Consider the following 26,172-nt stretch of genomic DNA (forward strand, 5'->3'; position numbering starts at 1 on the left):
GTTTTGACTAAGTCTAATGAGTTAAGAGTTAGTGAGTTGATTATGGATAAAGGAAGATGCTGCTCTGGGAATTTGTTTGAATGCGTGTGCTATCCAGTTTTTCCTGGCGCCCACTCATTCAGTGTTCTCTATAGGCTGAGGCGTGAGATTCAAAGGGAATTGGAGAATGCTGCTTATAAATTATGGACTTACTGCCTCATGATTACCATCTCATCATCAATAATGTCAGACTGTCCTTCACAACTCAGCTTTTTCTCTGTTTGTCAACTTGTACGCTTTCTACATCACCTACCTAATGATTGTTCCCCATCCCTGCATCCATTCTCAGTCTGGGTATTTTGTGTGGAGTCTCAACAGTCCTACGCAGATTTCTTGTTTCCTACTTCATATTTGAGCAATTCCAAAAGTTTTGGGTGATTCATTAATGCAGTTATGTAGTAGCATTTCAAGACGTAGACAGCTTTGGAGAACCTGGGTGGAGAGCTCTAGAGAAAGTGAGGAAGCGATGTGGCAGGTGAAAAAAGATGTGTTCAGGAGATCTGTGGGTTGTGGGGTGGTAAAGGAGTGGTAAGCAGAAGGCACAAATTAAACCCTGGAATTAGGCACAATGGGCATTATTCCTGCTAAATGTGACCGGTTGGGTTCTGCGTTACTCAGGAGTAAGAGCAGCAAGTGGGTCGCTTCCAGCTCTGCTTTGTTCTTAGGCTAAGTCTCCCATTTCTTTCATGAATGAATGCCTCCCATTCATGAATGCCTCACCATTCCCAGGTGGGCATCCTGTCCACCTCCCACAGTCAAAACCACGGCAGAGCCTCCTGTAGCTTCAGGACTGTAGAATCATAGAATCATAGAATTGTCCAGGCCGGAAGGGACCTCCAAAGGCCATCTAGTCCGACCTCCCCGCAGTCAGCAGGGACACCCCCAACTAGACCAGGTTGCCCAGGGCCTCGTCGAGCCTCTCCTTGAATATCTCCAGGGATAGGGCCTCAACCACCTCCCTGGGCAACCTGTTCCAGTGCTCCACCACCCTCACAGTAAAGAACTTTCTTATAAGTCAGGTCAGTCCTGGGCGAGCTCTGGACTCTGCTCAGACCTGGGATGTGCACCTCCCTGCAGGAGACATCACTAGCCTGGACAGCAGGAACCCCCCAGCATGAGAATAAGAGCTCTTCTGCCTTTTAGAAGTGGTTCTTTTCAGATGGACGTGCCCAATAGAGCCGTAATCCAGTCAGTAGGGGTACCAGTGGCAAGTCAATCTCAGTAGCACACACTTGGTGCTCAAGCACCCAAACCAGCTGGGGTCTGGCTCGGGGCTGGATTCTCAGCTCCCACACGTTCATTGCTATTGGTACCTAAGCTTGGTGAATTTAAATTGGGAACTACCAGCATTTCTAAAATCACATTTCTGACTGTACTGTAGGTATCCGTTTTATCTTCACACTATAGGCATTTTGTAATAGAAACATTGTTTAGATGGGCCAAAATAGTCAAAAGACCACTTGCAACTAAGTTTCTTTACTAAGTTGCTAATGTAAATTGCCATTTATTCAAAAGATCCTTTTTCCCTTCCAGCATCCATTGATGTCCAGTCTCTATTCATGATTCTAGCTCAAACCTCTAGAAAAGAAATTCCTGAAAATGATAATACACTGGTTTTGTTTCAGTTCATTCACTGGCTAAACCCTCTAGAAGTATCAACATGGGCTCTAACCTTATTGCAGTTTAAATTCTTTCCCCAGGCGAGCATCAAGCAAAGATAGTTCTAAAATAATAGAGGAAAAAAATATGCCGTGGAGAAAAGTGTCTTGGGACTGAGAGGATAGGATTGGTTTTCATCTAGCAACATCCTCGTTTTATTGTAACTTTAAAATTCTGTTTTACAGATTGACTCTCCAGTCAAGCTCCAGATGCGTGCGTTTGAGTAGCCTTGACCTCCCTATGGACTCAACGAATGTGTCACGAAATGGCATTGCTCACTGGGAATGCAGATCCTGACTTCAGCTCCTACTCCTTCAATAACTTGGAAAACCTGTGTGAAGTGCAAACCAAGAAAGGATTCTTCTACAAAAAGGCCAAACTTCTGCACCCTGGGGAAGACTTGTGCTGCTTAGCCCGCCTGGATGACCGGACCAGGTTTGTGATCATCAATGTAGGTGGTATTAAATACAAAATTCCCTGGACCACCTTGGAGAACTGCCCCTTGACCAGGCTTGGGAAGCTAAAATCTTGCAACAATTACGATGAGATCATGAACATCTGCGATGATTATGATGTTAGCTGCAATGAATTTTTTTTTGACCGTAATCCTAGTGCCTTCAGGACGATCATGACTTTCCTGACAGCTGGGAAGCTGAGGCTTCTCAGGGAGATGTGCGCTCTTTCTTTTCAGGAGGAGCTTGTGTACTGGGGGATAGAAGAGGACCACCTGGAATGGTGCTGTAAAAAGAGATTGCGACAGAAAGAGGAGGAGGCAGCTGAGGCCAGGCTGTATGAAGGGGAGATGGTATTTAGTGAAACTACGCAATGTGCCTTCCAGGACAGTAGCCGATTGAGTTTGTGCATGCGAAAGCTCAGGGATATGGTGGAGAACCCCCACTCAGGGATCCTGGGAAAGATCTTTGCTTGTATTTCCATCTCTTTTGTTGCCATCACTGCAGTCAGCCTCTGCATCAGCACCATGCCAGATGTCAGAGAAGAAGAAGATCGGGTGAGTGCAGCTTTTCTCGCAGTAAAGCGTGTTTTGCGTTGTTGTGTCCTCAGGGAAGGTGACGGGCAAAGTCACTCCAGCAATCATGCAGGTACTGCGTTCAGTATTTATGATGGGGAGGGCTGGCTGGTGCAGAGCACAGAAAGCACTATGTCACTTAATATTGAGGGAAGATCGGGCCAAACCCTGCCTTGCCAGCACAGCTTTGCCAGTTCACACCAGCAGACAGCTTTAGCCACCAGATTTGTCTTCTGACATCTCTAACCACATGACAGACTAGCTATTGAGGGGATAAAAATCAGCCTTGCTTGAGGCTGAATGTTTTGAAGTTAGGTTAAGAGCCAATAAATCAATTTTCCTTAAAGGTACTTTAACATACCACTCTGAATGAACTCTCAGTACCCCGCTGTAAAAAACACATCTGAAATATTTTGATGTTGTGTGTCAGGCAAAGGGCAGGGAAGCTGAGGCAGCAACTTAACAGCAGAAATAAAGCAAATGTCCCAATTTTCAGACATGCTTAGTATTCTCAAGTGGAAGCTGTGGATGCTTCGTGCCCTTGAAAATCAAGTCTTATGGATATTTTGTTTATTCTTTAGTTCAACGAATTTCCTAAGGGTTTAGTCCCTTATTTGTGCAAGCAGTTCAGTTTCCTAGGATTAACTGTATGTAGGCCAACTGATGTAGGCTGAAGATCAATAGAGAAGGACATTCACACTTTGATTCAGTATGCGCCGAAATGCTATCTGAAGGGTTTTGGGACTGGGGACTTTTTGAAGAGTTCATGGCCTCTTTATTTTTACTTAAATCCAAGCTTGACACCAGGTGTTTGGGCTTATTTTCCAGCCCTGTGGCCGTTACGTGTGATTGTGGATTCCAGTTACTAAGAGAGTGCTTTGCCCCATCACGTTCTGCCTCTCAGCTGCAGGCTGAGCTCTCCTGGAAGCAGAACCCTTCTTGTGTCCCACCACCCTGGCGTTGAGTGGCTCATCACTCACTGACACTCGGCAGAGAAGAGGGTGGTTTACTGTTTTGTAGTGTTGAAAATAAAAAGCACGCTGATGGAAAACGGGGTCCGGTGACTCCAGAGAGACCCCCTGCGTTTGACGAGTCCCTCATGTGCAATTAAGCCCACCTTTAGCTTGTGGGGTATGCTCAGGTTGGATGTCCACTGAGTTGTTTGATTTTTGGAACCAGACTCATTCAGTAGCAGCCAGGGAAAAAAGACAAACCATTTGGTGTGTTGTTTGATATTCAATTTATTATAATACCTTTGTTTTAAAGGCTTTCTGTGATATAAAACCTGAGGATAGTAGTACTTGGGTACTAGTTAAAACTATATTGTCCTCTTTTTTTTTTAAAGATCATTTCCAAAACACATGCCTTTCACTGTAATTAACTAACAGTGCTCCAGTAGGCTGGAATTTGAAGTACAAGGGGTATTTTGCTGTTGAAAACCAAGACGTATTTAGTGTTCAGATGTTTCTGGGTTTAAGTGAGAGCTGAACAATTGCTTTCAGAATTACCAGAGGTTTTTTATTTATTTTTTACTAATGATCTGACCATAAAGAGGGACTCATATTAATAGGCTAATAATATTTGTTGGGTGGAGCAGGGTGATAATGAGGGTGGGGCAAGCATATTAGACAAGCCTGGATTGCTTTGTAGGCTGGGGCCATTAAAAGGAACGTTTTCATAGTCAAGGGAAAAATTGTACAATAAGGATGAATGCCCAGTTGCTCTTGCAAAAGCGTACAGTCGGGCTCCCAAAATGAGGGCATAAGCATTTAGGGCACGAGTGACTGAACATAAGTTCCTCTTGCAGCATAAAGTGAGAAGGGTTAATGTGGTCCCTGAATATCCGAGCTGGGGAGTAGTGATTAGAAGCTGGAAGATGATTTTGTGCCTGTAATGCGGCATTGGTGAGGCTGACACTAGAATACTGCAGTCAGTTCTCACCTTCGTATTTTTAAATGGTGTTTTGAAAAATTGGAGAGGGTGGAAAAAAAACTATAAATGTGAGAAACCTGGAGAAAATGCCGTACCATGCGAAACTTGAACGTTTCCTTTTATTTACATTATCAAAAGGAAAGTGAGTGGATTAGTGGGGAGGAGAACTGTATCATCTAAAAGACCTTTAAATCAAGCAAGGAAAGGATGCATGATTAAAAACTGAATCCTGGTACATTCATACGGGAAACGAGGTGCCAATATTTAATACTGCGGTGATTAATTACTGGGGGAGACTAGGAAGAGAATTAGTGGATTTTGTATTTTTTGATGTTTCCAGTTCAAAGCTCAGTGCCATCCTGGAAGGTAGCCTTCAGCTAAACACACTCGACTTCAGTGAAAAGTAAATTACTGGTTTCAGTTCAAGTTACAAAGGTGAAACGCTTGCAATACAGAGGAGATCAGAATAAACCATCCCGTATTTTTCTGTGCCCTTAAATTCTATCAAGCACAGAGCTCCTGCAAATAGGCTTTGTTCTGCCCTTTGTGCAGGGAAGGTCCGTGGGCAGAGTGGAAAGGGTTATTTTGTTTGAGACAAAGGTGGTTCCTCCAGCACAGGGGACAGGTGAAGGATCATTTCTTACATAGCTCAGCTCATCCCCAATGTTCCTCACCTGCTGTTGGAGCAATGCAGGTCAGCCCTCTTATTGGAGATGTAATGAGCCACGCCAGGAGTCATACGCAGTGACTGATTTTTTTTGGTCCTGCCCAAAGGGATGTAAATGCCCACGTAGATCTTTTCAGCCTCGGTTGAAGGCTGGGCAAAGAAAGAGACCTGGGGGTTCTAGTTGACAAAGGGCTGAATATGAGCCGGCAGTGTGCCCAGGTGGCCAAGAAAGCCAATGGCATTCTGGCTTGTATCAAAAATAGTGTGACCAGCAGAAGTAGGGAGGTGATTGTGCCCCTGCACTCAGCACTGGTGAGGCCACACCTCGAGTATTGTGTCCAGTTTTGGGCACCTCAATACAAGAGAGATATCGAGGTGCTGGAGCGAGTGCAGAGGAGGGCAACGAAGCTGGTGAGGGGGCTGGAAAACAAATCGTATGAGGAGCGGCTGAGGGAGTTGGGACTGTTTAGTATGAGGAAGAGGAGGCTGAGGGGAGACCTCATCACTCTCTACAACTTCGTGAAAGGACACTGTAGAGAGGTTGGTGCTGGTCTCTTCTCACAGGTAATTAGTGACAGAACGAGAGGGAACGGCTTCAAGCTCCAACAGGGTAGGTTTAGATTGAACATTAGGAAAGAATTTTTCACCGAAAGAGTGATAGGGCATTAGGAACAGGCTGCCCAGGGAGGTGGTGGAGTCACCATCCCTGGCTGTGTTTAAGGGCCGTTTAGGTACAGTGCTAAGGGACATGGTGTAGGGGAGGACTTTGTAGAGTAGGGTAGGTGGTTGGACTCGATGATCCCAAGGGTCTCTTCCAACCTAGACAATTCTATGATTCTATGATTCTAAGGCTGCAAACTCCATGTGTGTGTCACCTGTGAGTGGCTTAGCGAGCCGATGCAGCTCATCAGGTAACAGGTGTGGGGAGAAGAGAGCTTACGTGAATTCAAAGTCAACGTTAACCATCCTGAGCTCTATCCCTAGTGCCTCGTTTAAAATTCACGCCCAGGGACAGCTCTTTGGTCTGGTTTTGCAGGCTCCTAACAAGCAGAAAATGGATGTGCATCCCTTCTGGCTAAGGAACAAATAAACAGTAAATATTGTTTCAAGGACACGGTGTACTCGGCGTGTACGTTCTCCAGGCTCTCTGGCTGGCGTTCCTGTCGTCAGGGTTCCGTGTCAGAGCTGTCGCAGGTACTCTGGCTAACAAGCACTGGGCTTTTCCTTGAGCTGGCATTTTCCAGAAGACAAAAGCTTCATGTGCCACTCTCTCTCTCCTGTTACTGCTTCAGGGAAAGAGAAAGGAACCAGTCATGAAAAAACCACCAAATAACAAACAACATGCCAGAGAGCAATTTTTTATACCCTGGTCCTTTAATGTCACCTGAATGGACCAGCAGTTACACCCAGTGATGTCCTACAGAGGTTTAAGTAAGCATGGGACCTTAAAAGTTAGGAGTAATTACCAAGTGGGGGAGGAAAATTATTTTAGGTGCCTGCCTATCTCTTTTAAAATACTGAAGAAGAATCAGACATACATAACAAAATTGTTATCTTTTTTAACTGCTCCAGGTGTTCTAGATGGCAGTGGCAATCCCTAGTGGTTTAGGAAGAGTGAGAAGGAACATGTTCCCATGTACTGTACCTGTCTTGTTCATATTAACGGTCACCCCAATTCATCTGAAGTGTTACTCTTTTTTGAAAGTTGTTATGATTTCAAGAACCCATAACAATTTACTGTTGTTTAGACAAATATTCTATCACCTGTTGACCCTTCACCACCTGGGAAGGAGAATCAGGAAAAAAAAACAAGGAAACCTGAGGGTTAAAATGTAAACAGATTTAATAGAGTAAGACTAAATAGTAAACATTGATAATACTAAAGAACCAGTATTGATCCCAATACCAATATAAAATATACAAGGATTATACTCAGCCCGTTCTATCAGCAGGAAGCTGTGCACTCCCAGCAGGGACAGCCAATGTGGGACACTGCCAGCGCTACGGCCTCGGGAGGAAGGGAAGGGCTCAGGGCTCCAGCACTGGGGCAAAGAGTTCTCAAGATCATAGCCATCAGGGAAGAGAGAGAACCCATCAGCAAACTTGCTAATTTATATTGAATGTGACGTTCATGATATGAAATAATCCTGTTGTCCAGCTTGGGTCAACTGCCCGGGTCTCGCTCCTAACTGGAAACACTGAGACCTTGAAACCCACAGAGCATAGCTGGCTATAAAGTAAATATTTTCACAAATTCAGACACTAGAGTCTTCTAAAAATGCAGTTTTCCCAAGCATTAGAAGAGACTTCACTGAAAAGTAAAATTACTGCAAGATAAATTAGTCCTGTGTCACTTAAACCAGGACAGAAGCAGTGTCAGGTATTTCAGATGCTGCATTATTACCAATAAAGCTAACAGGGTCAGACCCTAAACTACTTTTTAATTGCCAAACTAGGACATGTATTTTATCTAGTCAATATTTTTTCTCATTTAGGTTTTATTTACTGATTAAATTAAATAAAACCCAATCCAGTAATGGCCTTCTGGAAATTTCAGAGAAGGGACACTTCAAATGTATAAAGAAAACAAACTTGTGAAGAGAATCAGATTCTTCCATGTAAGGTAACGAAGCAATAATTAATTTCTAATTTCAAAATTTTCAGAATGAGAGATTTCTATGCTAGATCTAGATTTAATGGAGGAAAGTCCCCTCTTAAGGCAAGATACTGCTACGACAAAATCATAGCCCTCAGGCACTGAGTTCTTTCAAAACCACCACAAAATTGATCTCCAAGACATAAAAATAGCCAGAGGCATAGAGTACCCTTAAGGCACTTTAGGCATGTGATAGCTTTAAGTGGGCTTCTCAACTCTCTAAACAAATGGCAGGCATCAAGTGACTTGTGGAAAGCAGCTAATACATCACAGGAGTCTTAAACTAGTTGGAGATACATTATCGCAAAAGCTTTAACAACAGAGTTAAGAGTTGAACAACTATTGACATTGAGAGATTCAACTGAAAGCCAAATGGTGATCATACTAGACTCTTCTTTTTTTTTCTTGGTGGAAACAGAGATGTTGACCATTTCTACCCGAAGAAAAAAGGAAGGTTCTTTCTTTTGTTAGACAGGCTTCCTCATTCCTGAAAAAAGGTGGTGAACTCGGAGATTAATATCAAGTGTTTTGTCCTGATTCACAAAAGCATTTATAGGCCTGTGTCCCACAAAGCAAAAATAATTTGTAGTACCATGGTGTGAAACAGAAGATGATCAGAGAGTACTTCCTTCTTCACCGTGTATTGTATTGGGAAAAGCCAGTCTAATTAAAGATGCTGTGATAGGAAGTTGCAGTTCAATAACCTTCAGCTGAAGAACGTTACAACAAAGAGAGAGACTCATAAATAATGAAGTTAATAATAGCTTATAAAGAAGCCTGGAACTATTTAACCTTCTAAGTTTAATTTGCGCGCTGCTTCATCTTTCATAGTGGTGAGGATGGGGAATAGATAAATTGTGAATGTGCATTTTATACAGTCTTGTGACTGAAGATTTCATTTCACAAAGGTACACACAAAAGTAATCTCAGACAAGGTTAAGAGAGACTTGTGATTCTCAACAGCTTTTCATAGACAAGCTGTTCCTGTCGGGGCTGCATGAGCAGTGAGGTCGGTTGAAAATGGGCTGAATGGCCAGGCCCGGGGGGTGGTGATCAGTAACACAAAGTCTAGCTGGAGGCCTGTACCTGTTGGTGTACCCCAGGGGTCCATACTGGATCCAGTCCTGTTCAACATCTTCATTAGTGATCTGGAGGATGGAGCAGAGTGTACCTTTGGCAAGTTTGCAGATGACACGAACTTTGGACAAGTGCTGCCATCCTGAATGATCTCGGTAGGCTGGAGAAATGGGCTGGCAGGATCACTGGGAGGTTTGGCAAGGAGAAATACAGAGTCCTGTGCCTGGCGAGGAACAACTTCAGGCACCAGTGTATGCTGGGGGCCACCCAGTTGGAAAGCAGCTTGGCAGAAAAGAACCTGGGGATCCTGGTGGACACCAGGTTTACCGTGAGCTAGTGATGTGCCCTTGTAGCAAAGAAGGGTACCGGTATCCTGAGCTGCATTAGGCAAAGCGTTGCCAGCAGGTTATACCAGTATCCTGGGCTGCATTAGGCAAAGTGTTGCCAGCAGGTTGAGGGAGGAAATCCTTACCCTCTGCTCAGCACTGGTGTGGCCACAGCTGGAGTCCTGTGTCCTCAGTGCTGATATGGCCACAGCTGGAGTCCCGTGTCCAGTTGTGGGCTCCCCAGTTCAAGAGAGAGCTGACCATACTGGAGAAGATCCAACTGAGGCCCACAAAGGTGATGAAGGGACTGTACCATTTGAGAGATGGGCATACTGGACAAGATCCAACTGAGGGCCACAAAGGTGATGAAGGGACTGTACCATTTCACATAAAGTCTGAGAGCTGGAACTGTTTAGCCCGGAGAAGAGAATGCTCTGAGGGGATCTCATCAGTGTGTATAAGAGGAAAGTCTGAGACAGCTGGAACTGTTTAGCCTGGAGAAGAGAGTGCTCTGAGGGGATCTCATCAGTGTGTATAAATACTTGAAGGGAGAGTGCAAAAAGGACAGAGCCAAGCTCTTTTCAGTGGTGCCCAAAGACAGGACAAGAGGCAATGGGCACAAACACGGGAGGTTCCCTCTGAACGTCAGGAAACACTTTTTCACTGTGACTGAGCACTGGCACAGGTTTCCCGGGGTGCTTGTGGCATCTCCATCCTTGGGGATATTCAAAAACTGTCTGGACACGGTCCTGGGCAATGAGGTGGCCCTATTGGAGTGGGTAGAGGGGGGTGGACCAGATGACCTCCAGAGGTGCCACTCATCCTCAACCCTTTTGTGATTCTGTGGTTATAACTATCGATTCGTTTAGGTTTATAATCTAAATAGGTAGCTAAATAAGAAGAAATATAACTATTCAGGGCTTCAGTGTGTCAGAAATGCCAAACATTTTGTTGTATGAATGGTATCTTGTCTCAAAACTCCAGCAGTTTGAGGTACTTCTGGGTGGGGGAAGCTGTCATTTTTACATTAAATCCTTTACTTCAGGGAAAGTAATGCAAAGGAGTTGTTATTGTTGGTGCTTTCTATTCTAAGATGGCACTCTGCTTGAGATTCTGCAGTGAAGCTTTTCATTACTCAAGAGCTTGTTTTTTGTACTTTCTCTCTTTTGTGACTCTTCAGCTGGTTTTCTGCCTGTGGTACCGAGACCTGCTTGATATTAACTTAGAGCCACATGTTTACCTGATGCATAGAGGGTTTGTTTTCATGAATGAAAAGCCTTAATAAGATTGCAGCTTCTGTTTTTCCTTTCTATGTGGAATGAACTGTTCTAGAAATTACAACACAGTCAATATAAAACATGTATTTAGAAAAATCTCCCTGCTGGTATTACAGATAACTATTTATAGTATATAGGCACCGAGGGTGACTTTTTATAAAAAGAATCTTGAGGAATCGGAGTAACTAATTTCCCTGGGGATGATCTGAGAATTCCTTGTACCGTTCTCTCAGCTCTGCTGTTTAAATACAAAACCCCTGAGCTGTGACGGTATCAGCAGCTCTGGCACCTGAAGTCATCTGCTGAAGTGCTCATCGCCTGCGTTGCCAGTTTGCATTTTGTGTTTGCTCCGGGCAGTTGAGGCCACGGCTGGCTGGAGCCCAGGGAAAGACCAAATGACTCCGTAACGATTGTCATCTGCCTTTTCTGCAACGTTGGGCACAAGGAAGTTCCTGTGGACACACGAAATTCATGCTCACTGTCACATTCACATGCCCTTGCTGAAGGGATGGAGGGCTCACAGGGCTACAGAGCTGTATTTTAACTAAAATTAAGGTGTTCCTTTCTTTTTTTTTTCCTTCATTCGTAAGCTTAAAGTAGTTTTTTCTGCTCAGATGGTACTTAAATCAAAACGCTAACACGTATGCCAAATGACAAGCTTTGGGAGCATCCTTCACCCACAGCTTTAGTCATCAGCAATAAGCACAAGTTTGCTTTGCTGTTTGTGTGCTCAATCTGCCTCGTGCAGTTTCGTCACCTGCTCTGTGTAGCTCTGCGCTTAGATTGGGAACACTTTGGGACAGGATGTCTTACCCACAACACCTATGGCCATCATCGTAACAGAAATGAAAACTACATCTACGCTGCTCTTCAGGTAGGTGGGCCCGTTCCTCATGGCTCAGGCTGCGAGCTGGGTTCCTAAGCAAGGAATTAATTATTTTTTTTCCTTTTCATAAGTGAGACCAACTCAGTTCGTGCAAGATGCAGTTACTGTATGATACCCTTTGAGTCCAAAACTGAGGAATAACTGCAGAGTTCTGCAGCACAAGTCTGAGTCATCATAGCGTGGTCTCCCAGCTGCTATTTGATGGTTGGAGGAATCTGCTGAGCGTGTGGCCTTTCAGACAGTTCCCGTTTGTCTGAAAGAGTCGTGGTTTGAAAGATTAAAGTGATGTTGTTTCTGTGGGTCACACAGAGAGCTTTAAAATCAAGGAGTCAGGAACCTCTGCATTGCTCAATCTAAACGTTACGTGTTGGCTTGCGTGGGTTCTCCGAGTGGTGTGGGGCTTTTACCTGACTCCCGTGGAGTTTGCAAACCTCAGACTAATGGCAAAATGTTCTTTGCAAATATCAAGAAGTGGTGATCGTGTCCTTTGATCGTTTTACTGGGAACTGTGCTTGTCTCTGAACCATCTGAATGATACCGTCCTTGGTGTATTTCATCTTCTAGATGTATTTCTTGTACGTGGATCTGAATCTAAATCTTTCCTCTACTGGTTGTCTAAATCCAGTCATTAGCATTAGAACATGTCTCAGTACCGGGGATTTTTTTACCAAGTTCAGAGTTGATGTATTCAAGTGCTAGGGAAAAACATTTGGTGCTGTGAGTCCTCGGCACAGCACGCTGCTCCTGCTCTGCCCACCGCTGCCCAGGGCTCCAGCCACCTGGAAGCCCCCTCTGCCAGCTCCTTCCAGAAAGAGTCCTTTCCCCTTTGTAAGGCTGCCTTAAGCTGCTAAGAGAGCAGAAAACGTTTGAAGGAATGGTCAGTTGTTCTTGACATTAGTTTTGTGGACAGAGTGGCGAGTAACGACAAGTTGGATTTAGCCATGGCTACTTTTGGAGAGCCCTGGCCATTTCTTCTCCTTGGCTTGCTTGCTCCAGTTGGGGAAAAAGAAAAAAAATACTTTCTGCAGTCCTCCCCCTCTCCCCCCCCAAAAAAAAATTTAAAAATCCAGCATTCCTGCTTGATTGAAGCTATTTAAACTTTAGCGGACATATCTACTTGTTCTGTCATGGCAGCTCCTTCAAGAGAAGATAAAAGAAATATGGTGCCAATAAGAAAATCTTTCTCTGTCTGATCAGGAGGGTTAGGAGGAATGTTGTATTTTCTTTGACTGAGAGTTGCCTTTAGATTGGGGGCTGGGGACACAGCACTGTGGAACAGTGTCCCACAGTGAGCCTGGAGACCCACTGCTCGAAATTCCCCATAGCAGCAAAGTTAGAACTGTTCATGCCTGGCTCTTACCAACTTTGGGTCTCACTGCAGTGTTTTTTCCTGAGTTGCTTTTCCCAAGCAAAGAGAGAAATCCTTATGGGACAAGGAACTGCCCTGGAAAATTTTGAGTACAGTAGGTTACAATATAGACTTTGGTAACCACCTGAGATTCTGTGGTGTTTCAGGCTTTGAAGTCAAAAATGGAGAGTATTTCTCTGCACTGTTATCATGGGCAAGAGTTGAGTAAGATGTTGACTTGTTAATAACTTTATGCTGTGCTAATGAACCCTTTTAGTCTACAGGATATCTTCTCATGAATAAATAGCGGGCTCAGGTCTTCTTTTAAATATTGTATAAATATGCTGCAATATAACATTAGTGATAAATAATTAAACAGCTAAGACTCTTCCATAAAAGCATTGGTAACTTTGTCACGTTGTTAGCTGGTTTATGTTTGGTGCAATGTGGCTCACCCAGCAAAATCTGCTCCATATTTAATTTATTTTAATATTTTTCTGGTTCCACCACTGTAACTATCTATACCCATCAGTGGGTTTATTCCCCTGCTTCCAGGGCAATCATCCAGGGAGTCTCTGAAGCAATCTCACGAGAACAGTTGCTTGGCCTCCAGTCATGTTTGTAAAATTACTACAGCTACTCAGTATAGCCTTTTCTGTAACATCCTGAGGGTACAGCGTAGCTTCTTCACTCCATAGGTTGCTCCACTGCCTTTTGCAAGAAAGCTTGTGCTCTATGGGCTTATTGAGTGCTGTCCTACTGTTCTGAAAAAGAGAAATCTTTCATTTATTTGCAATAAAAATATCATCTGGAAATTTTTATCTCAGAGCTCCAGGATATGCTGCTATCAATTCTGGAGATTTGGAATGAAAGAAAGCAATCAGATTTGCATTTGGCTAGATCTCATAGAGCTAGGCTGAGGTAATGAGCTGATTCATGTCTATAGCACTTAGAAAAATTGCATTAAATCATTTAACATTATAAATGCTTACATTTTCAGTGCATGTGGTGACTGAGATGAAATACAGAAGTTTTTGAAATTGAAGACTTCTTGCAGCATCCATGGAGACATTTAGATTCAAAACAAATTAAGTAGAAGAGCTGTATACAAATGAAAAAAAAAGCAAAACGTTTACAACATTTTTTGCAGTAGGTTTTTAACAAAGGCTTAAGAAAGGACCGGGAGAAAACTATCAGGTTGTTGGATTTTCTAAAGATAAGGATGATATCAGTTCCAAGTAAAAACATGAAGAAGATGGTACCAAGTACAATTGGCAACATTTTTGAGGACAACAGGACAAGTAATTCTAGTGTATGTAGAACACCACTCATTAGTCAAACTTAGTCTAATTTTTATGGGTTTATAAAGTTTTCTGAAAAAAAAAACCCTCTGATGTAGGTACTTATACTTCTGTAACGTATCTGAATTAGTGCCACACAACACCCCTCCTTAACAAAAACGGCATTTTTCAAAAACTTACCTCCCTTATTAAATGTTTTTAAAATTTTTCTTAGGTCGTGAAGCAATAGAAAACTAACATGAGAAATCATCATCCAGTAACAGTGTACACAGAAAGGCGTGCAAGTGTCTCTTGTGCTGGCCCAGAGCTACTTAGGTGTTTTGTTGGTGATGTGGGCGAAAATATAAAATAATTGCAAACGAAATGTACATGTAGCACAGAAATAGCCCACTAGTCAGGGACTGAAAGTGTCTGGCACGTTTAGCTGAACTGATTGGAACGTGGGGAGGTTCAGCAGCAGGGAGTGCAACCTCTAAGGGTAGAGAGCATAGAGAGCCCAGGACAAAAGACTCTTCTAGAAAGTAGGGATTCTTCTAGAAGGGATTTAGAGACCTGGTGAACTACTTTGACATGCTGTTTAAGAGGCAAAGCGTGAGGCTTGAGACAGCACTTCCAGATTGGTGTCCATTAAGCAAGTATGGTGAAAAAAAAAAGTTAAAAGAATTATTTAAAATCTGAAAATTCTGCTTTAGAGTGAGACACTAGAGGAGTTTTTAACGCAGTAAACAGCAGAATAAGAGAATGTCTGTGGATAGCAGTGAAGAATAACTGGAACCTGCAGCTAGGCAAGCTCATGGTTTAAAAAAAAGTGTGGGTAATTGACATAGGAAACCGTTTGTCTTGAGATGCTTGAGTACATCTCAGATAGTTTTTAAATACGTCCTGTCAGTCCTTCTAAACATTGCGTCTCAGCTCAGTTGAAACCCTGTGTGTGATTCATGAGCCCCTTGGTGAGATCCTCTGCTCCTCAAGAGCCCCGCGTGGCCTTACAGGTCGGTGACTAATTGCCATCCCCTCCCCGACTGGCTTGTGCAGGAGGGTTGTCCCCCTGTGCAGGAGGTGCGAGCGAGGATGCTGAGCCCTGGGTGCAAGTAGGAAATATAGAGAATAGTGTGAAGGTCCCAGCCGTCCAGTATATCCTGAGCTGCCTTGGAAAGTTGGCAGGGGCTGTGTTGGGCAGGGAGGACCACAGAACGGGAATCACAGTCCCCTCCTGGAAGGTCCACGCGTCGAGTGTCCGTGGGCAGAAGCTGTGGACATCTCCTCCCAGTGCCCAGCCAGTTGCCTTCATACACAGTCAAAATACTGGTTAATTTAAGGTAAGTCATGCAGTTCTAATAGTTTGCGCTGCTGTCACGGAAAGCACAGTTACTGCTGCCTTGAGCAGAAAGAGAGAATATGAGTTTTTTGTGGGGTTTTGCAGCGGTCGGAGCCACCCTGCAAAAAATTTTTCCACTTTGCAAGCGCAGGAGTGGAGCTCCCAGCGTTTCAGTGCGAGGGCAATGGGGTAGCAGGCTGCCAGCTGCCACTGAGCCACGACCAGCAGGAGACCAAACCTACCCATGGGCAACACAGGCAAATCCTTCACTGGCTTTCAGATAATAGGATCAAGAGAAGGGGGGTGGGGGGGAAAACAAGTTTGGAAAAGAAAAAAAATATAAGATGAAAAGAACAAGCTTGACTCTGTCTGCCTTTCCTCCAGGAGAAAAAACAGACATTCCCAACTTTTATAGCAGGTTGCAGGAACCAGTAAAACTAATGTGGGTCAGTAAAATAGAACCAGCAATGAGTGGGAGGCAGGAGGAGGAGGAGGAGAAGAGCTTCTAAAGCAGTGATGGAAAGAAAGGGAAAACTGGGGGGAATAAGAGGGGAAAATATTTTTTTTAATGCTGTCATGAATCAGTTGTTCTTTTTAATATGATTAGTGAGAGAGCGAGAACAAGTCTGAGATACTTTTTAGAGTGAGGAGAAGATGATGTTGGGTTTAGGAAGTTGTAGGCACTGTTTACCTGCATATATCTGTGAGCACAGCCAGGTGCCACCACAGCATCACCTTCTCCCAGGTGTTGAGGTAGGTGGGTGTGAAAGTCTTGGGAATGCCACTGCTCTGCAACACAGCCCTGTCTCTCTTGGGCTGGTCCTTCCAGGGGGAAGCATTGGGTCTGGGTGTTGTCATTCCATAGGGAAACTCTTTGAACTGCCTGTAAATGCCCTCGGTGAGAACTGCTCTGGTTCTGCAGTGTTTTGATTTATGCTCCCACTTAAGGGAGATAATTCCTTTCTTTATTTTTGCAGTCCTGCCATGTTTATAAGAAGCAGGTGTGCTATAAGTGCCAAGTGCCATTGCTCAAGTTGTTTTTCCAAGCAGGAATTGTGTCTCTCTTGTTTTCAGAGCACTGGGATAGAAAATACAAGCTATAGGATTATTCTCTAGAAATCAGGAGATTTGCTAATTTCCCGGCTAACTGGGCTGCTTCACATAAAAGCTCAGAATCAGGCATTTGCTTAGGTTTACAGAGAATGGATTTTTTTAAAAAGCATTGTAGTTTCCAAGCCTCGGGGGACATGATGCCTCTATCAGAGCTAGAAACGAGAGTGGGCTGAGGAGGAAGATTTCTAGTTCATGTGAAATCAGGGGGAGAAGGGGACACTTGTCAGCAAGCAGGCTTCTGGCGCTTAATTAATCTCTTGGGGTTTTTTTTTTTACTTTCAATTTCAGTGAAAAAGTGGGCCAAACCCAAGAAAAACATTCTGAAAATATGGATATAGAAATTTCTAAGATAATTTTTACTCAGAAACATTCAGTGTTTCTAAAGCGAAGCCGTTCTTTGGAGGACACCATGGCTTGGTGAAATCATCTTTCTTTTTCTCTGCGTTACCACCTCTGTCTGTGGCCATGACTCTGATAAACATATCCTCCGTGCTGAGGAACCCCTGGAGGTCAGGCTGTGCAGGTCATGCCTGGTCCAAGCACAGCAGGCTGTGTGGGAGCCCTGGACACGCCTGCTCCGCCAGCATCAAGCACATCATTTCCTTTGCTAGCTGGACATTATGGGCAAGTAGGACTTGGAGGGGTCCTCTGAGGTGAGTGCCGTCCCCTGTTGTTGTCATGTTGTCATGTCATACCACTGTTTCCAGAAACTGAGAAGCTTCATCTTAAAAGCTCTCTGGCCTTCCCTGTGCTTTTGGAACCTCATGTGTCTTCTAGAGTCCAGATTCTGCAAGCTGGAGTAGCTATTTCTTCTCCTGCCAACATTGTCCTTTCAATTAGTGATGGGTTCTCTTTGCAAATAGCTCGTTTGCAAATAGCAAACACTTGGGCATGGGAGGTCCCTCTCCTTCCCACTCCTACCTCCCCTGCTGATTGCTATTACTTGGCTGGTGGTGGTGTCCTCCCCAGCCACACCTGAACCAGGTCAGCTGTTGTGGCGTAACTTGTTTGACTTTGCACTGAAGAGGATTCAGGAATGATGCTGTGTCCCATTCTGTTGGATGAGCTGTGAATTGTAAACAGGCAGGTAGTAAGTAGATGGAGATAGCAGTGCTGTCAGTATTTTCCAGATATACCTGGATGAGAGCATTCAACCACACCATTAAAAAGTGCTTCTCTTCGTCCCCTTGGTATATTTAAAGACAGCAAACGTGTCTCTTCTCTGCCTTCATTTGATGATGGTAAACAAGTCAAATGCATTTAATTGCTTGTTTTTAAGGTAGGCTTTCCATTCCACTAGCCATCCAAGTAACCTTGGGTTACTCTCCCAACTCATTCAGGTTTGAATCATCCTTCTTGACCATGGGTGGTTCTTGAACAAATCAAATTCTTCTATACTGGGACCTGTCAGCCAGCTCCAAATACAAGTGCTGGTTGTTTTGTGTGTGTGTGTAAGCAAGAAGGAATGGGTGTCAAGGCTTGTTTCAAGGGTGAAAACCACAGGTTGTGTGTCCTCATTGGAGTGAAGCAGATAACAAACAGTAGAAAACAAAGGGAACACACAGTGAAGAGAATACTAGCCCATGAGGAGGTTACAAGGCAGTGAGAATGGAGCAGAGGCTTAAGAAGTATCCTCAGAGAAGATGTTACCCAGCATATATCTCTTCTAGGTTACAGGAGAGCCCCTCTCTCCTGGTGTGTGGTATGATCGGAGTGGGAGATAGCAGCTGGAGCACATACTGTTCCCTCAAGCTGCTCCCAGCTGCAGTCACAGTCTGAGGAGTTTTAAGATGTTAGATGTCTTCACAACCCCCTCCAGCCTCTCTGGGTGAGGTACTGTGCTGTTCCTGATAGGCATCTGGAAAAAAAAGCAAGTTGATGGCGTTCTGTTTCATAGGTATTTACGGTTTGTTTTTTTCTTTGTGTTTCTTGCTTCTTGCAGATTTCAGGTTTTGATTGCTTTCCATGAAGTAGAGCCAGATAACATTCATTTCCCTCTTACAAATACTGTTGCTTTTGGAGAAGTGTGTGCTAAAAGTGGATGCAGGTGTGAGAAGAACAGGTTGAGGAGAAGATATTAATGAGAGGGCATTTTGTCCATCTGTAGGGCTGCTGACCTGCTTCCCATTCTTCCTAGCAACTGTACTGGGGCAAAAAGAAGCAGGACAGTGGGCTGAAGAATATATCCACATGTGGCAGGGACAACCAGTGAATCATAGAATCACATGGGGTTGGGAGGGATCTCTGGAGATCTTCTAGTCTAACCCCTCTGCCAAAGCAGGTCCACCCTGAGCAGGTTGCACAGGGACTTGTACAGGTGGGTTTGGAATGTCTCCAGAGAAGGAGACTCCACCACCTCTCTGGGCAGCCTCTTCCAGGGCTCTGCCACCCTCACAGGAAAGAGGTTCCTCCTCCTCATGTTTAGGTGGAACTTCTTATGTTCAACTTTGTGCCTATTTCCTCTTGTCCTAAAGTGAAGGAGGCAGGGAAGTGGAGGACAGCCTTAGGATCACCACAAGAGCCTTGCCTGGTAGGTAGGTGATCAAATCCCCTGTGTCTGTGTCTTTCTCCCCAGTTCAGATGTATGTGCCAAATCCATGCAGTGGGACCGCAGCTGCCAAGACATCTGCAGCATTTGCAGGGGAAAAGGTGACAGTTAAACAGGTCTGAAGGCTCAATATTTATGGTTTATACTTACAGTATCTAATTTTGGTCGTCCAGTTTGGGGCTGAGATGGCCCAAAGCAGCAGGCAGCTTGTGGATTGGGCAGAGTAACTCGAGGAAACCCAGCCTCCAGGATCACGGGTGCCATCCGTGTCTCCCTCCTGTTTAGTCTGCAAAGGGTGGTCATGGGCTCCCACGGGTAAACTCCTCACACGCGTGGTCTTCTCTTCCCTCCTGTTGACTCCCCCAGACCCTTTTCTGAGCTTTCCCTGAACACAGCCACTTGGCTTCTTTGTGGTTGCTTGTCAGGAGAGCAATTTGAGGCAGAACTGCGAGGGACAGGCAGGTAGCTGTACTTTGGTAACCCCTTGGCAACGTGACTGCTGCTGAATAGCACGGCGTGTCACTGTACGAGCTGATTAGACTCTGGCTGTGGATTTTAGCACACCCTGAAATTACCTTCTAGCAGTTGCCATAGTCTTTTGGCATCTCCCGTGTTCCTGTCGGTGTTTCGTGTTTGTTTGCAGCTTCGCTGGTGGAATCAAAAAAATGGCAGGTTTTGAAAAGCGGTGATTTGGGGCTGTGCTGTCTCAGGATGAAAGGAAAACCCAGTCTACAGTAGGTATAGCTCCTGCCTACCTCCTTGCCCTTTCTCTTCAACAAAGACAAGTTGTAGAGGAACAATGGTACAAAAGCTCTCTAGTGTCCATAATATGACTGCAAACTCTTAGTGACAGCCCTCCCAGCTGAAGGCAAGGCTCTGGTTACCTTTCCTAGCAGCTGGGCTGAAGATGAAGCAGGAGCTAAGCTCTAGTTACAGATCAAAGTGTGTACAGCAAGAAGCAGAGGGCTCTTTTCATGGCCCCTTGGCGACTTTACAAACAGAAACCATGACTTTGAATTCACAGCCAGCCAGCGCTGAGGACAGACTGTGCAGGAGCTGAATCATCCTTGCTCAGGGGTGCAAGGAATACTCAGAGCAGGCTGCCTGCAAGTTCAGCCTGACCCTGGTTTTAATGGCAGATGTACTGAATTCCAGTCTGCAGGTGGTCAGCGTGGAGGGCAGAGTGTGATGCTGCCTTACCAAGAGCGGGTCACACTGCCAGTCACACGCTTCATCCCTACTGTGAAAATTGCCGCCGGAGTCACACGCTTCATCCCTACTGTGAAAATTAGAATCACAGAATCACAGAATGATACGGGGTTGGAAGGGACCTCTGGAGATCATCTCGTCCAACCCCCCTGCCAAAGCAGGGCCACCCAGAGCAGGTTGCACAGGAACGTGTCCAGGAGGGTTTGGAATGTCTCCAGAGAAGGAGACTCCACCACCTCTCTGGGCAGCCTCTTCCAGGGCTCTGCCACCTTCACAGGAAAGAAGTTCCTCCTCATGTTTAGATATGGAACTTCTTGATATTCAAATTAGTGCCCATTTCCTCTTGTCCTGTCACTGGACACCACTGAAAAAAAGACTGGCCCCATCCTCTTGACACCCAGATTAGCTGGATGCTTTCATCAGAAAATCACTTTTTGGTCAGAAAATTGCTTGTCGCCAGAAAGCGCCGCTGTGGGGGAAATCTTTGGGTTTTGTTGGGGAAGCCCAATTCTGGGAATGTTGCTGTTCTGCTGGGATGTCTCCCGGGGAAGGCTTCTTCATTTCACAGCGATAGCTGGATGAGAGAGGACAGGGACCCGGTGCTGCGGGCGCTCCTGCAGGCTGGGACAGAGCCAGCTGGAGGCTTCCAACCTGCTGGCTTAGGAGCAGGAGCTGGGTCTCTCCTGAGCTGGGCAAGGGCTCCAAGTGTTGGGCTGATGAATAATTGGAAGTCATGAGGGGTCTGTCCTGTGGTTCTCCCTGTGGACCTTCATTGGAACAGGCAGTTCATCCTCAGGGAGCAGGGCCCCTCAGGGGCTGTCTCACCACAGCACAGCATCCAGGCTGTGGGCAGGCCTTGTGTAGCATCTTCAGGGACTTTGTCTGCAGGTCCCATAATGCTGATCTCTGGTGCTGAGACCTCAGTTACGTACGTCAGGATTTCAAGTTCCATGTTGTTGTTGAAACAGTTTGATCTGATGTGCCCAGGGAAACACTTGGAATCACGGAATTGTCAGAGTTGGAAGGGACCTCTAGAGATCCTCTAGTCCAACTCCCCTGCCAAAGCAGGGCTGCCCAGAGCACATCACTTAGGACTGCATAAAGCCGGGGCTTGAAGATCTCCAGAGAAGGGGACTCCACACCCTCCCTGGGCAGCCTCTCCCAGGGCTCTGCCACCCTCACCCCAAAGAAGTTTCTCCTCATATTTGAGTGGAACTTCCCATGTTCCAGCTTGTGCCCGTTGCCCCTCGTCCTGTCACTGGGAACCACTGAAGAGTCCAGCTCCCTCAAACCCCCCTTTAGATACCTATAAGCATTAATAAGGTCTCCCCTTAATAAGGTCCCATCTCTCTCAGCCTTTCAATACAAGATCCAAATACAACATCCAAAAGGCTCAAAGGGTGAGTGGAAGAGAACAAAAAGAACATTTTAGAAATACCATGATTTTAAAGCTTATGTAAGTACATTTGTATGCAGTGCCTCTCGTGTTTGGGTTTTGGTGTTTTTCTTCTTAACATATACGTTTGACAGGGAGGAAAATCTTCACTACAGGGGGGAATTGGGCGGCATGGAAACTGCTTCCCTAAAAGTACCGTGGAGCTGCTGACCCTGCAAAAATGTGTGTGCAAAGCAACACAAGAACTGGGGCGGTTAGAGGTGAGCTGGCTTTTGACATCTTCTAATGCCAGAGAGAGGCGGGGGGGAGATGGCAGTCAAAGCCTGCAAGGATCTAGAGGGGAGTCAGGATTTCTTCTCAGGAGAGCCGAGGACAAAAGAGAGGGTCGAGAAGTCAGACAACACACAGTGGGGAGTTTTTCTGAGGTGCAGCACAGGGAAGTACCGGGAAAAGGGACCCTGCAAGGCAAACCAAAAGGTTTCTGAAGGACACCTGCAATTTTTAGGCAGAGCAGTGAGTGCAGCCGGATTTGAACTCCAGTGACACCGGCTCTTCTTTTCCTAATTTTCCTTTTCGCCAAAGGAACCTTTGGCAAAGAAAATGCTGCTACAGAAGAAAGATAACTGCGGTTGGCTTTTTGACAGCAAATTTCTATAAATCCTAGTGAAGGAGACTCACTTTAATTTGACTGCATGGAATTACTTACCGAGACCTTTCTTCTTTTCTTTTCTTGTGCCCTGAGTTGACATTAGTATACAGCCCCAAAATCCTGTGCAACTGCAGATATTTCCCCATACTCAAGTAATTTCTGCACAGGAAAAAAATAATATCTACTTGCTGTTTGAAAGAAACACATGTACTCACACACACAAGTATATACATCTTGTAAAGAACATCTGTGTCAATATATTTTTATTATGCTGCTGCTTTTTGTAGTCAAAAGCTCAATATATTGTTTCTTTAATGGCATGATTATATGCACATTAAAAAAAAAAAAAGAATGTTAGTCTTAATACTAGAAAAGGGATGTCCTTTGTGATTGCCATTCATGCTGGTTTTAGTTTGGGCCTCTAAAAGACAAAAAGAAATCAAATTCTTATGAAAATTAAAAGAAAAAAAAAAAGACGTTTTCCTGTGGCCCAGTTTCATAAAGCTAGATATGAAAATGTAATCATAAAGATGTATCCATTCAATGACAAGATGAGGAAATCTGGTTAGTTAGTGTGAGAGCTAGCTGTTTTGCTTACAAAAAGTTAAAAAGTGGTATTTAGTTGTTAATGTGCATGTTTACGGCCATGAGTTTTTATAGCTTGGTCTTTTTGGAGAATGTAGAAATTTGATATGGACCTGTTTGGAGGAGGATGCTGTCCTGTTCTGTTAGGATTTGTTTTATCTTATTCCAATGGCTGATTAATTCCTGATTGCTTTTTTTCCATATGTGCGTGTCTTTCTGTGCGGTTTTTTTTTGTTTTCTTGAATGGAAAAAAACCTCAAAACCATAAGCATATTTACAGCATCTGGTTGGACTCGAATACGTAGTTAAAAGTTTCAGAAAGAGAAAAATTGGCTTTTTTTTTTTTACAATTCTGTAATCAAGGGGGGGGAAAAAACTGCAATGAAAAGCAGCTGCAGCTGAAAGAAGCAAAGAGCATGAAACACGGTTTTGCTGTTAGTGGGTTTTATTTCATGTGAGGATAATAATAGGTCGTACCTAGATGATACTGAAACATGGTCCAGGGGAGAGAGAGACATTTAATGAGTGAAAAAAAGGCCTATGGCAAGTTAATTGACACACGGGTCTGTTTCCTAAAAGCCTGTTCAGACCCTCTTATTTTCCGGACAGCCTTCGGACAGACCCTGGCGTGCTCTGATTGCAATAGGTTAATAACGATAGTGAGAGAGACCAGCACTTTGCTGAAGGTAATTATGCATTAGCGAAGAGAGGGGGATTGTTTCATCCCATTAAAATGAACTCTGTGCAGCAGGGCATTATCGCTCCACTCTTCTGAGAGCAAATATTTCGGCATTTCACCATGTTAGCTGTCAGCTGTGGGTAGTGGGAAGAGCAGAGGAAAGCCAGAGCCCAGCATCAGCTCTGGATGGGGAACGGTTACAGATCTTCATTTCAGGGAGGTCATGGCTGCCCCATCCCTGGAGGGGTTCAAGGCCAGGCTGGATGGGGCTTGGAGCAACCTGGTGTGGTGGGAGGTGTCCCTGCCCATGGCAGGGAGGTTGGAACTAGACGATCTTCAAGGTCCCTTCCAACCCAAACCATTCTATGATTCTATGGGCAAAGGTGCCAGCTTGGTTCTGCCCATGTTGGATGACCTGAGCTCCAGGTACCGCTGAGCCTCTCATGCTCAGTTGAGTGAAGGTTGCCAGGCTGCTCCTGCGCTTGCCTTTTTGATGTGGATCTGCAGGAAGACTGGAGAGGTAAAGGAGCAGAGCTGTAGGTTTGTGAACCTACACAGGATAAACGTGTCAGGGTATGGGAGGGCAGATAAGAGTCTTCCGAAAGTCGTCACCGCTGGTAGTCCATTAACGAGCAACAATTTTGCTCCCACACCAAAACTCATACGTGGAAGGGCTTTGGAGGGTTTCCTTTCCTTATGCATCAAATAGAGAGCACTGGGGCAGCTAGGTGCCAAATAAGCCATTAAAGGCTTGTAGACAGACATCATTCTGTCTTTGTAGGTCTATTCCAAGGCTAAATTCTCCATAGGCTTCACTGACTTTCCTTAAACTTTTAGTGGCATGGAAATTATAGGCATTCACATCAGAATCCAGAATGCTTCCTGCCATATAGGTCTTCTAAGGCAAGCTATATCTTAGTTTTCATACATGGTGGTCCAAGTAGTGATGCACCTTGAAGAGAAGGCAAATTTGCACCTTGGGCTTTTTTTCCCTACTTGCCGTTGCTGCTCAAGCCACAGCTATTCTTCTGTAGGTCGGCTTCCTAAGGTCTCAGCCTGATCCTTTTGTGCAGGGATAGGATCAGGAGCTGCAAATCACCTGCAGCCATGGCCCTTAGGTGTGAGACCGAGCATATCCTGATGGGAGACTCCCAAGCAGCAGGGCTCTGGGGCAATATTGGTCCGATGGCCGTGATCTTGGTAACAAGGAGAGAAGTTAGAGTGGCACAGGCAGAGTCCTTCCACTGACTTTGGGAGCTTTGGCTTCTGGCCCACGGAGCCAGTTCTGTGCAGTGTTGTGAGAGCATCTTGGTTCTGGGTCTGATGGGAGAGCCTGACAGCCTAATGATGTTGCGATGGGAGCGAGACCCCTAAAACCAGAATATTTTGGCCTCTGACAAAAATATTTATTTATGACCAAATTAGTTTGGTGAAGCAGATGTAAAGAAGGTTGCAGAGAGGTGGGTGTTGGCCTCTTCTCCCAAGTGAATAATGACAGGACCAGAGGAAATGGTCTGAAGTTGGGACAGGGGAGGTTTAGATTAGATCTTAGGAAGAATGACTTCCCTGAGAGAGTGATCAGGCACTGGAACAGCCTGCCCAGGGAGGTGGTGGAGTCACCATCCCTGGAGGTATGTAAGAAACGTGTAGACATGGCTCTTCAGGGCATGCTCTAGTCGGTGAGATTGTTGGGTGTGGTGGTTGTTGTGGTGATGGAGTGTTGGTTTTTTTGTCTTGGTGTTGTGTGGGTTTTGTGTTTGGTTTTGGGTGGTTTTTTTTATGGTTGGACTCAATGATCTCAAAGGTCACTTCCAACCATGAAGATCCGGTGATTCTGTGATAAATTAAGCTCCTTCTAGTCTTCACACCTATCAAAATCAGGACGTTAAAGACGGGCTATCTGAGCTGCTAAACTAGTAAAACGAGATTATCTTTTCTTGCTGCAATATACTTGAAATCTTGACAGCAATTTCAATGGGACAGGGAGTTTTTCTCTCCTTATCAGTGTGACCCCCTGGGAAACAGTGGGAGGTACCTCATATGCCAATTGAAAGCGGAATACAAAAAAAATATATATATATAAATACAAATCACTACAGCCTTTTGTCGTGTTTAATACAAGGACCGTAAACACCAGCTCTGAGGATTCCTTTTCACGTTTGTTTGTTCCTTTTTTTTTTTCCCCTGTTGACATCTCTTTAGTCATTGTCTCAATCTCTTCTCAAACGTGGAACGGGGAGGGTGCCTCGGCGTTTTGGTTATCACACCGAGGTAACACAAGGCTTTATGGTCAACGTGATGACACTGCTCTTCCTGCCTTGAAACATCTATTCAGTCACTCCCCCACGTTTTGGGGAACGCTGCAGTTAGTGAAGAAGGCAAAGGTCTCATATTTTTGGTATGGTTTGGTATTTTTTTCACACTGGGGAAGTAAACACCTAGGAAAGGATGAAGTTAGGATGCGGTGCTGTGCAGTAAAA

General features: G+C 44.8%; 1 protein-coding gene across 4 annotated transcripts in view; it reads left to right on the top strand.

The window, feature by feature from the left end:
- KCNG2 (potassium channel, voltage gated modifier subfamily G, member 2) overlaps positions 1 to 26,172 on the top strand; it is a 66,870-nt gene that overhangs the window by 36,563 nt on the left and 4,135 nt on the right. For all 4 annotated transcript variants that reach the window (XM_014940944.1, XM_014940941.1, XM_014940943.1 and 1 more), the window contains exon 2: positions 1,884 to 2,707. In XM_014940944.1, coding sequence (XP_014796430.1) covers positions 1,952 to 2,707 — 756 coding nt within the window. In that variant the 5' untranslated portion in view covers positions 1,884 to 1,951. The remainder of the gene's footprint in view (positions 1 to 1,883; positions 2,708 to 26,172) is intronic.

The sequence above is a fragment of the Calidris pugnax genome, unplaced genomic scaffold (assembly GCF_001431845.1).
Source record: "Calidris pugnax isolate Ruff unplaced genomic scaffold, ASM143184v1 scaffold8, whole genome shotgun sequence".
Classification (NCBI taxonomy): Eukaryota; Metazoa; Chordata; class Aves; order Charadriiformes; family Scolopacidae; genus Calidris; species Calidris pugnax.